At 35.9% G+C, this 15,605-nt stretch overlaps 1 protein-coding gene across 2 annotated transcripts; it reads right to left on the bottom strand.

The window, feature by feature from the left end:
• Positions 1–232: 232 nt before the first annotated feature.
• Positions 233–14,570, bottom strand: TES (ATP binding microtubule motor family protein). 2 transcript variants are annotated; one of them, XM_022292790.2, is made up of 16 exons: positions 14,373–14,570; positions 14,004–14,099; positions 13,434–13,683; positions 13,178–13,267; positions 12,974–13,074; positions 12,760–12,873; positions 12,592–12,673; positions 12,259–12,326; positions 8,054–8,113; positions 7,853–7,977; positions 6,408–6,606; positions 3,788–3,922; positions 3,370–3,438; positions 1,974–2,888; positions 1,226–1,530; positions 233–697 (listed from the first exon to the last, which is right to left on the bottom strand). In XM_022292790.2, the coding sequence occupies exons 3-16, from the start codon at positions 13,660–13,662 to the stop codon at positions 370–372; spliced, it is 2,820 nt and encodes a 939-aa protein (XP_022148482.1). In that variant the 5' UTR covers positions 13,663–13,683; positions 14,004–14,099; positions 14,373–14,570; the 3' UTR covers positions 233–369. The 2 variants fall into 2 exon arrangements, with proteins under 2 accessions (XP_022148482.1, XP_022148479.1); XM_022292787.2 differs by having other exon boundaries at positions 13,434–13,690.
• Positions 14,571–15,605: the final 1,035 nt, after the last annotated feature.

Raw genomic sequence — 15,605 nt, forward strand, 5'->3', positions numbered from 1 at the left:
TAGTTATTGAGTTTTAACTAGAAGATAGAGAAACCAACAACACATTTTAATATTTTTTCCAACCAAAAAAGAAAAGGATTATTTACTTTGCTTCCTGAAATGTCCTTTTTATCTTTCTTTTCTTTTTTGAGACAACATCCAAGTAAAAATTTTACTTTATCATAAAAATGAGAGATTAAAATAAGACTTTGCATCCCCAGCTACCGCAACTGCATTCATTAACTACATCAGCTTCAGCAAAAACCTCAACCTGCCATAGCAAAACTTGGGAGAACATTTTTACATAATCTAATAGCAGAGAGCTCAGCTCATCAAAGCATCTATCTTGTGTTATCATATACAAGTGTGAAGTGTAACAAAGACGATCCATTATAGGTTTAACAGATTTGAGATTAGATTCCAGCCCATCCAAGTCTTCCTATCAGAAGGGCAAACAAAGTTCAATGCAAACATCTCCTTGCTAACATGTTCCCCTGATTCACAGAAGCCAACCAGCTTTGCAACAATTTCAGCACTCTCCTGTATGTGTCTCATGTTATGAGGATCTGTCCATAACTTGTTCACTAGTTGCAGCCTTCTCTGTTTTCCCACTTGTGGAACTTCCCATTTCACATACAACATTTCTCTTTCCTCTGCTGTTAGCTTACAGCTCACCCTCTTAGCAAGATACTCCCTTTCTTGCTTTAGAGCCTTCACACTGTGCACCATCCAACACCGTTGTTATTATATTATTAAGGGACAATTGCAAATATAGAAAAAACATTTAGTAAAATTAGCAAAATAACAACCACATTTAGTTTTTTCAAATATAACACTTTTTAAAAAAAAAAATGGAGGTCCAATTTTAAAATGACAACTTTACCCAAATGATATATATCTGTAATATACCTGACTATTGATATATATATACTACTGAGTGTCTGATATACTTGCAATTTGTATGTGATATACTACATATATTAGTATTGGAGTAATATGTATGTGATATACAGCTGATATATTACTGATATGAGTGTATGATATACTACTGATATGAGTATCATTTGATATACTACTCATATAAGTCAAAATTTATGCTATATTTGAAATTTTAAAAAACAAGTGACATATTTTGAAATACATAAAAAAATTGTTACCCACCACGATTCTCCTATTATTAAAATGAAAAACAGATGCTTCTGAAATATATCTTGTCCAAAGTTACAGGATGGTTAAAAGTTTATACCTTGCATAAACAGAGCTTGCAGGTTCGTCACCTAAAAGTGCTGGACTTGCATTTCCCAGCTCCGCCAAGTGTTGCTCCAACCATGTCAATCTTCTCCATTCAACTTCCATATAAATTTGGTCAGATGGATCCCCTTTAAATAGCAAGTAAAACTGTGTCCGGTGTATAAGGGAAACATGGCACAAATGCCATAACATGATGATTTGCTTTCTCTGATCTTCAAACATAGTATGCCATGAAACTGGGGTGTGTTCGACTGCATCCATTGCACCAGTTTCATTCTCATTTTTCTCCAGATCCAATACCTAAACGTATAATCAATAAATAAATAAATTTATTATAAAAAGGAGAGAATAAAATTACCACCTTCGGCATGAGAACATCAAAATGTTTGGAATGTAGTTGTAGATAATGCAAACATCAAAATGCTTGCAGGGAAATGGTGGATATTTTCTCTATCCCCTTGATTACTGACTGATTATATTTTCCTTATTATCACTGTATCTAGTGTGTGAATATCCCCTGCTGTAGTTTATATTAGCGGTAGCACAGACTAGTGACTATCTCCTTGGGTTATAGAATGCTTATATTTTTTCTTATATACACTGTATTGTTTCCTTAGTGTGAATATCCTAGCATGGACTTAAAGCCGCCTTACTGGCCGATCTGTTTCCTGACTTAAACTGCTAAATGTATTCTTAAGGAAGGCACGAACATATGATTCAAAATTTCTAAGTGATTTATATACCTGGCAAACCAGCAGATGCTTCTGATACTGTAGCTTTGCCACCCGTTCTTTTAACTCCGTAACATATGCTCTTATACTCCGTATATTCTCTTCAGCAGCAGTCTTGAACATTCTCTGCATTTTTTTCACATTAACTGAGTTAGATTGCTGCGACAAAGGAGTGCCTTCCCTTGATGATACGTTTTTGGAGTTTTCATCGAACTTTGCAGTAACTTTATGCGTCCTAGGACGTTCATCCACCGCCAACATTACTCTATTAGGAACCCTGTTCTCTGTTTCATACTTCATCACACTACCGGAAGAGGACATAGGTGAGCATGGGGATCGAATAATTTGATTCATGTTTGGAGTGTTACTCAGTGTAAAAGGAAGCAATTTCTTTCTTTTACATTGGTTCTTGAACTCTGGCATATCATCATCATTTGGATTTGGATAGGATGAGACCAACCTGTCGATAGATTTCTGAACATTCTCAAGTTTCTTTTCAAGAGATTCAATAGCAGCTCCTTCAGATTTAAAACGAATGATCTCTTCCATCAGGTTTGTCTTCTCTCCAGCAATGATTTCTTGAGGAATAGAGCTTACCACAACGTGCATGTCCTTTATTTCAGATAGCATCTTCGCAATGGTTTCAGAAGCTTCTTGACTCCCCAGTTTATGGGAAGCAACCTCCTTATGCAACACTTCAAGGGCTCGGTTTGCTTCCTCGCCAAGCTGCCTCTGACAGTGTTCTAACTTTCTGATTTCGTGCACAATAATGGATGGATCTATAGAAGTAACCGATCGCCTCAAAGCTCCTTGCCTTTCACGAACGCTTCTTAGTTTGGCTGGAGTAAGTATAGTGGGAGTTCGATCTTCATCTTCTCCAAAAGAAAGACACCTGACTACATGAGAAGGTCCACATTCATCTAACCCCTGCAAAAGTCAATAAGTCAAAGATAAAAAATTTTGAAGGAAAAACATCAATCGCAAGGTGTATCAATTTTCACAAGTTGGACCTAAACTTAATTAAGTATTGCAATTTTTACGTACATTCAATGTTCCCTAATTTACCCAAAAATCTCAAAACTCACTCATTTCAATGACAATCAAGCATAAGTTGACCAATACATAAAATCTACCACTCCGTAAAAACCTACAAATTTCAATAAATAAACTAGCTCTAATATCGTTTCTCTCAATCCTATCAATTCCATATCATACATAAGTTTTATAATGCATTGAATGCATTTGATAATACTTTTGTTAACGATTCTCCTAAGAGACACCTATGTAAAGGTAGAAATTGTCATACTTATCCAAGTTCAAGGTGTAATATGATCTGGGTTAAAATTGAATTTTTCTCATATTTAAATACTCAAAGTGCATATTTTAAACTTCAAAATAATGAAAGTACCTTCTGTTCCTCGTTTACTTTTCTTCCTTGTTCAAGTTGACACCTTAGCTCTTTTATTTCTCTCTCCATCTATAGAAAAGATTCTCTTACATAGTAAGTATACAGACATATGAAGGAAGAGTAAAGTCTTTCGACCCAACAAAAAGAACAGACAAGATTAGGATTTTAAATGGAAATGCTAAAAAACTAAGCTCTCTATCAACGGGACAAAAAACATTGCATCAAAAACTCAATCTTATAATTGTTCTGCGGCTGTATGATTACAGCTATCCAAGCACACTGACAGTCTGACAGCATAATATAAGCTTTTTGAGGTGTACTGTGCAGTTTGCACTGATCACATTGGAAATGATCACCAGAATGCATGCACTAACTAAAACATTTGATGCACGTGACCACATATTGAATGCTGGTGTACCTGCTGAATCTTCTTATCCTTTTCCAGCAGTAAAGACTGTAAACACGAAGAGGACAACTCTGGACTTTTGAGTTCAGCCTCAAGTCTGGCGACTTCACTTTGTAAATGTTTCAATAACCTGTTATCTGAAACAACCTAGAAAAGAAAATTGAAACAATTAGTAAATTTAACAAGCCAATCCATTTTTTAATTCTTTATTACGTGAATCCTACTACAAAACAAACCACTCAAGGATATACCTATATCACATATCGATACATTATCTTCCATGTGTATCTTCCATACAAGGAAATGGAGGAAAGATCAAGGTAAGGAAAACAACATTACTCGATGTAGTATCCTTCGACAGTACTGTTTAAAATTAGGAAGACAAATAAGTGTGAACCGTGCACAATTTCAAACATAGTTTTTATTTTATATAAAGATAAGGTTGCATAATTGAATTAGATAGATTCGTCTTAAATTAGTATTAGTACGTCCTAGATTTCTAGATCTTTTAGCATATACACTTTTTTGAACAAGAAACAACTTTTCGTTGATATATAAAAAAGAAAAATGTTCAAGATACAAACCCTCAAAGGGGTGGAAAAAGAAGAGAGAATAGAAAAATAACAAAGAAATAACATAACAAAAGCAATACAAGCTCAGATGTGTTCTAAAACAAAATACAAATGTGGGTGAATTAGTTTTGCTTCTTTTAGCATATACACTTAATTATTTATACTCAAAGTTTCTGTGTTCAATGCATCTTGAAACATTTTCAAAGATAGTTGAATTATCTCTTCGCCAATTTTGAACAAGAAACAAACTTGTCATTGATAAATGAAAACGAACAGTAAAGGTTCAAAGATACAAACTCCAAAGGGATTGAATAAAACTAAAGAGCAAGAAACTAAAAAAGATACAAGCAAAAACACCCATTATCTCTTCGTCAATTGTAACTAAAATTTTATGAACCTGGCTTTTGTTATATTATTCTTCTTAATGGAAATCTAGTTTCTTCTAGTTAGTTATAAATATATGTAATAGCTAAAGGTTAAAAAACTAACTTTTAAGGTTGAGAATTTTAAGTGGTCCATATGGCAAACTATTTCAATGCAGTAACCACAATATGATGCAAAATGGATCTTGTTTGAGAGTTGGTCAAAGGTTTCTCTATGAACAATACAAATCGGAGTTTGAAGAAGGGGAAGGAGAAGGAATCCTCGACCCGTTGTGTTTCGAGTTCATTGCCGCGATTTCGGGAAATGTTTCGACCTACAGGAGAGGCATCTTACTTTCCTACCTGTTGCAGAAGTCCCCCCTTTTTCGATCTATTTCTTTGGTTTTTAGGGAGCCAAAGCTTCTGCAGAATTTTTTAAAGAAAGTGTTAGTTGGAAAGGCCAAACATTCAGGCCTAATGGGAATGAGCAACAACAAAATGACAAGATGAGGCACTCCGGGAACCCCATTTAGAAAGAAGGGTTGAAGGTCGGGTGGAAGTAGCCCTTGATTCAATTACAAAATCTATGTTATTGCGGGGACATGGGAATGCTAGTTCTATACCTTTATCTTTGTTAGAGTATAGATATTAGTATATTTTATATTCTTGTATTAATATTAATTTGTCCTTTACCTTCTCCTTGTAGGATCAGGTCAACCTTGTATATTTGTCTATATATATAGACTTTAATAATGAGAATACATCACATTGGATTCTCTCCAACCTTAATCTCTACATGGTATCAAAGCTCTAGGTTTTGTACCCATTAGGGTTTTGTGCTCATTAGGGTTTTGATGCCCATTAGGGTTTTGTGCCCATTAGGGGTTTGTGCCCATTAGGGTTTTGTCCCTTAGGGTTTTGTTCATTGCTATCCAACTCAACTCACTACTACTGTCGCTGCCGCCGCCGACCACCGCCGTTTGCTGATTTGCCAGCGCTGCTGTTTTCCGATTGCTGTTTGTGGGTTTCGTCTCGCCGCCAATCGCCGTCGCCGTCGCTGTGTGCTTTCGTCACCGCCCGTCGCCACCTGTCGCCTTCGCCCCTCTGGTTGTCTTGGGGTAGCACTTAGGGTTTCTGGTTTCAGAAAATACCTGATCCGGTTTGGTTCCAGCAGTTTGATTCATCTGTTTTGTTTGGTTCTATCGTTTTGTTCAAATAAGTTCGTTTGTTTGTTATGGCTAAAAAGAAATCAATTGTAACTTCTGAGGTGATCCCAATGATATCAAAAATCACAAAACACAAGTTGAATGGAGCACGAATAGATTATTTCTCTAACAAGTTGGGCATGATTAATATATATGTACCAACTTGAGGGGGAGTGTTAGAGTATAGATATTAGTATATTTTATATTCTTGTATTAATATTAATTTGTCCTTTACCTTCTCCTTATAGGATTAGGTCAACTATATAGACTTTAATAATGAGAATACATCACATTGGATTCTCTCCAACCTTAGTCTCTACAATCTTAAATTGAGGCTAAAAGTTGCTACCAAACTTCTAGGAAAGACCTTAAAATTCCCCAAACAAGTTAATAAGAAAAACAATATACTACTGATTAATGCCCATAACATTGTTATCAGAAGCAACTACAAGATCTTTCAGTAGCTGTAGTACAATTTAATATTTGTACGTACCATGTTTACTTGGGCATTATTGGTAACTTCCTTTGCACTGGTCGCAAATGAAAGTGTATTCCTTGTTTGATCAACATGACTTAAAGCTGGGCTCATGGTACAGATAATTGCTGTTCGAGCATTTCCCCCAAGTGAAGACTGCAATATTCGTGTAAGTTTCGAGTCCCTGTATGGTATGTGGCCACCTCTTTTCCCACCGCTACAAAAAGGAGAAGATCAAACCAACCATAGAAGTACTTTTTCCTGATTATTAATAAGAGCAAAGAACTTAACCATAATGGATTGGTCTAGTGGTCACTTGGACTAGTGAAAAAAAATTAAACGGCTGAAAGAGAATGGGTTTGAACCATGGTGGTCACCCTACTTAAAATTTAATATTCTACGAAATTATTTATTATCAAATGTAGCAGAGTCAAACAATTGTCCCATGAGATTAGTCACGTAAGAGAATGGGTTCGAACCATGGTGGTCACCCTACTTAAAATTTAATATTCTACGAAATTCTTTAGTATCAAATGTAGCAGAGTCAAATAATTGTCCCATGAGATTAGTCAAGATACATATAGCACCTGGACACTCGCAAAATATCAAAAGAAAAAAAAAAAACATTCACAACTTTTTGTTTACCCTCCCTCCAAAAAGAAAGACACTTTTCGTTTCCCTGATGGATGTCGACCTAAGAATCACGGACATAGACATGAAACACAAACACAACACACACGGACAGACACAACAATTTCTAAAAAAGAATAGGAGACGACACGTGAGGAATATGTTCATTTTTTGTTTAATATATATACATGTCTACTTTGATCTATTTTAAATATTGAATCCCCACTTTGACTTATTTTAAATATTGAATTCTATAATAACAGATTTAATATCTAAATTTAAATATTAAAAGATAATATAACTCATTAAAAATGTGGGTGGCAACAATATCCATAATCTAATAAGATTACAAAAAAAAAAAAAAAAAAAGAATCCTGAAAATAGACTCAGAGAATATCCGTATTTTCTCTTTTCTTTTTAATGCATTTGGTGCAGGTTTCTTTTTTCAAGTACCATAATCATTTCCTTCGTTTTGCAGTAAGAAGTGAGCTTTTTTGATCTAGAGAAGAGTCCTTTTTTCCTCACAAAAACATGTCCCCAGTGTGTGCTAATTGTGTTCTTAACATGTCAATGTATCGGAAAATTCAAAATAATTATATAATCAGACTCTTTTTTCACATGTCGAGCACGTATTGGAGTGTGTCCATGTCTGACACTGACACAATACAAAAAAGAGTGTTCATGCTTTCTAGATTGACGACAAATTTGAGGATAGAAACTGAAGAAAACTGTTTTCAATTCTCACGTGGAATCAGATTGAAATAAATTGCTGAAACTTTTCCTTAGGCTTCAGCTATTTCAAGGATGAAATTAAATTAGTTAAATTGACTTACCTCAGCTTTCTAATGACAGTTGTAAGTGTCAACAAACTACGGTTAATGTGACTTCCTTCCTTCAATCTTGTACCATCTGCACTAGTTTGAGAAACGCGTTCACTTCCAGCAAGGTCCACTAGGTTCTGAAAATTTTATTTCCAACTAACATGAATTGTTCACTATGTCTTAAGAAAATGGGGGAATTATCGGCCAACTTACCAAGCTTGCTACAAAAGATTTCACACAATTTGTAACTTCTCGGAGGCTACTTTCAATAGTCTGGAAGGAAAAAAAGTGGGAGTTACCAAAGAGAGCATCATCATATGAAGCTAAATAAAAGATAGGTAGTATTATATTTATGAATTTTTATATACATGCTTATGATACAAGACCATAGTGAGTGAATATATCAAGAAAGATAGACATATATATATAAATTTTTCTATACATGTACTCTCACACTTGTCAAGCACTTGAAATAGAGAGTTTTATCTTTTCTTTGTTTCTCCTTGCTGGTGAACTAGTAGCAATTAGCAAAGTTATACGGTTTATAATATGATTATATGACGAGATTCTCACTTACTCCAATCTCAGAGAAGATGAGTTTAAAGATTTATCAGAAAACAAGGAGGCATACGTATCACTTATTATAGAACGTTAAATACCCAATCACCATGGGTTGGCCTAATGGTTAATAGGGCTGAGAAACAGAGGGAATGATGGATTCAAATCATGTTGGCCAACTCTAGGACTAGAATTTAAAAAATCCTACAAGCTTCCACCCATCTGGGATGAGGGAAATGTTCTTTGGCAGTCTTGTTTTTTCACTATTTTGTGAGGTATTTTGGTAGAGAGAGTTAATAATTTTTAGGAGGCTGAGAGGTTTGGGACATTATTAGATTTACTACCTCTATCAACATCAGTTTCTCAGGTCTTTTGTAATCATAAATTAGGTGTTATTCTTTTGGATTATAGCTGTAGGCTTCTGCTTCTTTTGGTGGTTGGTATTTTTTATGATATTATCTCTTGTTTGTTGAAAGCTAGGTTTCTTATAAAATAATAATAATAATAATAATCCTAGAGCTTCCTGCTGTAGAGTTCAGCAATTGTCCCGTGAGATTAGTCAAATGCATGAAAGCCGGTGTGGACACTCAATGGTAATTTAACAGCTCTTTGTATACTCCATATCAAGAAATTGTCTTATATTGAGATGTGGAGCAGAAATTGTAAAAGACTCTTTATAGTGTAGAAAAGCCTCATGGAAAAAGATCAAGGACATAATTTTTACTAGGTCTAACTGAAGAGTTAGAGGAATCAAGAGGGAGAATTCTTGCAACTTAGCCAATCTCTACCAGATGCCTTTGATATTGTTGAAGTTTCAGCCTTGTGCGTTAATAATCTAAACCTGCCGGTTCTGTAAGCAACACATAGTACCTTACCTTGGGAAGAATAATGATGAGAAAGATAAAAATATGGTGTGACCATTTTCATAAACCAAGGTGTCAGTGAATACTAGCTGCTGGAAAACACAAGATCAAACACAAGGGTGGTGAGTAATGGAGGATAATCATTTTCATCAACATAAGACCAGTTCTATTAGTTTTTCGGTTGACTCTCCACCATTTTCAAATATAACCCAAATAAGTAGATATCTTTTACCCCTCGGTGTCAACTCAAATCCTTGAATAATGGATCCAAGGGCTGCTAAACATATATGACAGGATTTCTCAACCTTTGACCAAAGGATTAATACTGAAAATTGTTTAGATTAGATAAAGGCTGTTGAAATTATTTTGAGTCACGTGGAGTCTACCAAAGATAAAAGAAGTTAAACTCATGGCCTTAAAGTTTGCTCTAGTTGCTGCATTGGGTCACCAACCACGGGATAAATTGGCGAAGAGTGGGAAAATCTCTAGTGAAAACTTAGCCTAAAATGTGTAAATCTAAATTACAAAAAGAAAGATTATTAACTATGTATATTGAGCATATTTTATATGATCAATACCATTGAAGACAAAGTAACCAATCAGAGGGTAGAGTACACAAATGAATTCTACCACCTAAATGCGAAAAACAATTTGATTTGCCCCAATCAAATAAAAGAAATAAGTCTATCCTATACACTATTTAATTGAAGTGTCGTAAAGAATAACTCCTAAAGATGCAATGGTGAATAATCACAAATAGTAAGCCAGCTTTCACATACCTTGATTAATCTCACAGTACAATTACTTGACTTTACTACATTTGGTTGTCAAGAAAAGTCAGGATTCAAGAACTTAAAGAGATTTTTCTCGAAAATAAAGACAAATCCAACAGAAAACACATAGGAGAAGACAAGACAAGGGGGCTAAACAGGATGTTATTCTCAATCAAAACCACACCACACAAATATTAAGGGATACATGTGTAATCATTTAGAACCCAGGTCAAATGAGTGCTTATAAAGGAAGCTTGTCAACCCTACCGAGACAGTCTGTAAGATTAAAAACTCAAACGAAGAATGCTCCCCCAATGAGAGGGAAACAGTGAAGAAGCAGTTTATCTAAAGGGAGATGAAGGGAACAATGAACATTTGTACTGTATTGTAAAGAAAGTTTTACTCCTAAAGAAGAACTATCTCCAATCAAAAAGTATGCTATTATTAGGACAAAATGTACGGTCAATCAAAAAGTTTCTGAAGTGACCTATAGATAGTGGCAATAATGAGGATAATGTTTCCTGCAAACTGGTAAAGCAACTTAAACTAACCTGTGTGCCACACCCTTTTCCCTACACGGTCTCCTGGACCAAGAAGGGATCTTAAATCATGGTGTGCAGAAGGTATGTTTCATAACTTTTCAACTGATAAGTTTTATGTTTCCCTGTTATATGTGTTTATGAAGATTGATGTGCTTGTCACATACTTATCAAACACCCAATGGCAATTCGACCTTTAAAATGTCCATAACAATTCTAAGAACACGTATGAGTTCCCGTGAATAATAAGAAAGCAATGTTGTTACCTCACAAATTGCTACCACCTAGGAAATTAGAACAAAGGGTAGAGATATATTTTGTTACAAGACTGCAAATACAACAGAGTCTTAATTCACCATTAGATAAAATGATCCTAGCAGTTATAGGGAAAAACAATTTGAGCAGCCTGAGCTAGCCTCAAGAGTCCAAGCACTTGACAGTGACTACTCAAAATTAGCCCTCAATGAGCTCCCCATGAAAATATTCCCAATCTCCTTTGTTTCTATTCATTTAGAGAAGCCACCTCTTTTGGCTTTAGTTTTGTAGGGTTATCCATGATCGAGCAATTGAAGACGTTAACTTCTCTCTTGTCTCCTACCTCTTTTCCTTCCTGTCCACTCATTTATACGATTGCTCTTTCCACAAACCTCCCAATCTCCTTTGTATTCTGTTCATATGGAGAAATCACCTCTTTTGACTTTGAGATTCTTAGGGCTATCCATGATCGAGAGATTGAATTAACTTCTCTCTTGTCTCCACCTCAATTTAATGCTTTTTCTCTTGGATATAGAGATTGATATTTATTGCCTCTCAAACCGTATCCTTTCCTTGTTAGTCCTTGATTCTTCTCCCAGCTTTTTATTCGACCCCTTACCCATCTTGTTCTTTGTTTGTTACTCTGTGGAGATTAAAATTTTTGGAGAAGATTGATTGTTTGCTTAAGTTGTTGCCTTAGAGAAAAAGGATTCATACCATAGATGCTCTCAAGAAAGCCTTCTCATTTTTATCTCTTCTACTGCGTTTATTTATTTGGTTGCTAATTGCTGAAATCCTAGAACAACAAGTGGAAATCATAATAAATGGGGAGGAAACGACTATGCAGGGATTCGAACATAGGACCTCCCACTCTGATACCATCTTAAGGATGAATAAACCACCACTCAACCCAAAAGCTTAAGCTGATGGTTTGGGTAAATTTAATTCATTTATATGGATTCTAACAGAAAGTCACCTTTTACGCCCGAGTTGGCGTGTTTTGTGTAGGACCAAGGCAGAGGATCTAAATCATAATTTTTGTTGAGCTCTTGTACTTCTAGAGTGTGGAGTTGTTTGTGGCAAAGTTTTGCGTCACCTACTGTGCATGAATTGAGCTTGCACAAAAGGTTGGAAGAAGTTGTTTAGGATCCACCTCTGAACAAAAAGGTCATGATCTCTGGCAAGGGGTTCTCTTCATCGTTATAGCATTTATTTGGTTTGAAAGGAATCAGAGAACATTTTTATAGGTAGATAGTCTTGAACTCTTTTGTTTTCTTCTATTCTTTCATTCTTCTTGATGAAAGTTGATTTCTCAGTATTTAAATAGAAATTAAAAAAAAAAAAATCAAAGCCCTGTTAAGGAGAAATACGATTACACATTAAGTTGATAGATCACATTTTTCTCACTATTAACATCTCTTGGAGCTTACCAGCCTGATAATCTGATGCGATCTTGAGCTTTTATCATTAAGAGCAGTTTCTCCAACTTGCCTTTGGGCTGTAGAGAGTCAGAGACAAAATTGTCCAAATTAAATTATTTGAAGCGTGTAACTAAATACAATATAAACTCAGTAAATCTTATAAGGTGCACTAATTTGTTCCCCTCCATTCTCTGCCATTAAGCAAAAAAACTGGTAGCTTTTTCAAAATGGGAAGAGGGATCCAGAAAGAATCCTCAAATGCATGTAACCGATTTAAATGTGATGATGTTGAAGACAATAGATATACAGTACGAAGAAAATAATAATGAAGATGCAGATTACCTTCACAAATTCCAATTAGTTGCCTAAGGTGTTCGCTGTCCTTGACAATTTCTTCAACCAGTTTTTCCACAGTGGTTCCTTTCTATATTTATGAAAAAGGAAAATGTTATAGTCATACTAAATTTGGCTGGATAAAGGCATCTCGTCAGTAATGATCGATATCAATACCTCAGGGTCATCCAAGAGACGAAGAGAACCAGATTTGCAATTCAAAAGGTCCACAACAGTCTCGTTATATATTTCCAGAGCGGAAAATTTCAAGAGAAAATTTCTCTTTGGTGTCTGCAATATGAAATGGTTGAAATGAAACAAGATGCAATTCGATTTGATAAATAATGTGGGATAAAGACGAAAAAATACATAAACCTCAGAAACAGATTACATTTTTTATGTGTTCAAATATGTCATTGACAGCATTTTCCGTGATTCCTCTCATGGTAAATGTCTTACCACTGCTGGTCTGTCCATATGCAAAAATTGTGGCTGCAGGAAACTATGAATTTAATAACAGAAGATAGTGGGTAAATCCAGAAAAAAAGGTAATTCTCAATGATGGAACCACAACGTGATGTAAATGGTTTGTTACCGTTCATTCCTGTAAGAGCAGATAAAGCAACATCCCTTGCACCTTCTTCGTACACCCGCTGGGTTGAGCATGTAGGATCAAAAACTTTATCTGTTGCGTAATGAGAGAGAAAAAATCAAAATTTCTAGAAATTTTATTGCATGCATGGCAATTATACTTTAAAATCTCTTTTGATTTCATTACTTAGAAGCTGAAGTCAACATTGATCAACAATAAGGGAAGAATAGCATATAAAAAGACACTCTTACGAGCATACCAAAGCAGTATGGATTAACAGGCCTTTCATGATTGGGATTCTTGAACACAATGGTGTGCTCATCCAAGCAGTCCCATGCAATGAGATCGTACATGGCTTGTTCTTTCCGGTTCAGTGGTCTCATACGCACAGTGACAAGTATCTTCTCCTCACGAATTCTCGGACCACCCGGCGTCGTTGCAGGGGTCCTCTGAATTTTGGATAATGGAGTGGCTGGCGTCCTAACCATCTCCTTCGCTGCTCTCAAACCCTATTGGCTACAACACGTTTTGATAATTGTACATTTAAGACTAAACACTAATTAGGGACACCAAGGAAGGGCATATGCAGTAACAAAGGAAGAAACTAAGCAACTGATGATTATAGTGTCAAGCAATGTAGTCCACAATCATGTTTAATAAACAGACTCTCCTTCGCTGCTCGCAAACCCTATGGCTAACAACACGATTTGATAATTGTACATTTAAGACTAAACACTAATTCGGGACACCATGGAAGGGCATATGCAGTAATAAAGGAAGAAATTAAGCAATGTAGTCAACAATCATGTTTAACAGAAAAACAGTGTACCAGAGATTAATATCCTGGTCGTAGTAGTTCTGCAGTAGAATCCTGGACCCTTCACACACGTTCTAACATTCAAAATGTTGTAATTGCAGCCTGCACCTGCAGATTATTAGAGATATGAGTACACCACACCGCATTGATTGGGATTCGAGGAAGTGGGTAAACATCATCACTCATCAGGAAAGCGGAATCTTGGAAATTCTTGAGCTCTAATCAAAATCAAAATCAAAATGGGGCAGAAAAAAGAAAACACCACAAGTATGAAGAGAAATGATATTGATGAATTTAGAATGAATGAATGATTCAGAGTGTGTAACGTAATGGGTGAGAAAAGCGTAAAGAAAAAGAAAGAGAGAAGGAGAAGGAAGTTACAGTGAGAAGAGAGAATCGGAGGAATTGAATTGAAAGGGTGAAGAAGGCGGAGCGGAAGAGAGAATGAGCGATCAGGAATCAGGAATCAGGAATCAGCAATCAGCAAAGCATTTATGAATTGAATCAGTGGCGCTTCGTTTGGCTTGGCTTCGGGATTTTGAAGCAGAAATCAAGAAAGAAAGAAAGAAGTAGTGTAACGGCTACTTTAAATTTTATAAAGAGTAATAGTTATTGCTCAGGTGAGAGAGAACAAATAAATAAAATAAAATAAATATTTAAATAAATAAGGGTTTAAAATAGGAATGGGATAGCCACGCGCACTCACGTCACGTTCACCCATGGTGATTGGTGATGGAGCGGGGACGTTTCAGTTCAGCCTCCACTATCTCTTTTCTTCCGACGCCTACTCTATCAAATCTTATTTTAAATTTTTACCCAAATTACAAATTTACTCTCCCTTTCGGTGGTTTTACTTTTAAAATATCTTTATTGATTTTTATAAATTTTGTACTTTTATAAAGTGGCTAATTCGGTTCTTATTTTTAAAATTTTTAACATAAATTGATAAACTCTCTAATACAAATTTATGGCTATATTTCAAAAAATTGTATATGTTAATTATAGCTAAGCTATGCTCACTTTAGAGTTAAAAATATGACTTCTCTTAGTGTTGGTGGGATATTTTTTCTATTCGCGATGTTTTTCGACCTCTGGTTCGGTTTGCTATTGGAGATAGGTAGCGGTGTTTTGTGTGGCATGATGCTTGGCTCCCTGAGGGTCCGATTTATCCGATGTTTGGTGATCGGATTATCTATGATGTTATAAGCTCATCCCGAGCGAAGGTTGCCTATTTTCTATTTCCTGATGGTTCGTGTCGCTGGCCTCAGGGGTTGGCTGATCTTCTCCAACTGGTCTCTGAGGTTCATCTGTGCCGGTTTTAGTTGGGGGTGTTGATATGCCCATTTGGATTCCCGCGCCATCAGGTCTTTTCTCGGTGTCGAGTGTGTGGGGGGTGTTACAGCCGACCTGGCCTCCTGTTCCTTGGTTTTCTTTGTTTTGGTTAAGTGGGAACATTCTGAAGCATTCTTTCATTGCTTGGTTGGCGGTGCGTGATCGTCATGGTACAAGGGATCAATTATGTCGTTGGGATTCTTTTATTCCTGCTTCCTGTGTATTTTGTGCTGGCTTGGAGTCTCGGGATCATTTATTCTTTGAGTGCCCCTTTAGTTCAAA

This window comes from Momordica charantia (assembly GCF_013281855.1).
Source record: "Momordica charantia cultivar OHB3-1 chromosome 9 unlocalized genomic scaffold, Mcharantia_2.0 BLBB01000009.1, whole genome shotgun sequence".
Taxonomy (NCBI): domain Eukaryota; kingdom Viridiplantae; phylum Streptophyta; class Magnoliopsida; order Cucurbitales; family Cucurbitaceae; genus Momordica; species Momordica charantia.

Coding starts and splice junctions, on each gene's coding strand:
- TES (XM_022292790.2), bottom strand. CDS start 13,662: ATGGTTAGGACGCCAGCCACTCCATTATCCAAAATTCAGAGGACCCCT. Junction 3,923..6,407: donor ATAATGCCCAAGTAAACATG/GTACGTACAAAT, acceptor TTTCTTTTCTAG/GTTGTTTCAGATAACAGGTT. Junction 698..1,225: donor GCAAGCTCTGTTTATGCAAG/GTATAAACTTTT, acceptor GATGGTGCACAG/TGTGAAGGCTCTAAAGCAAG.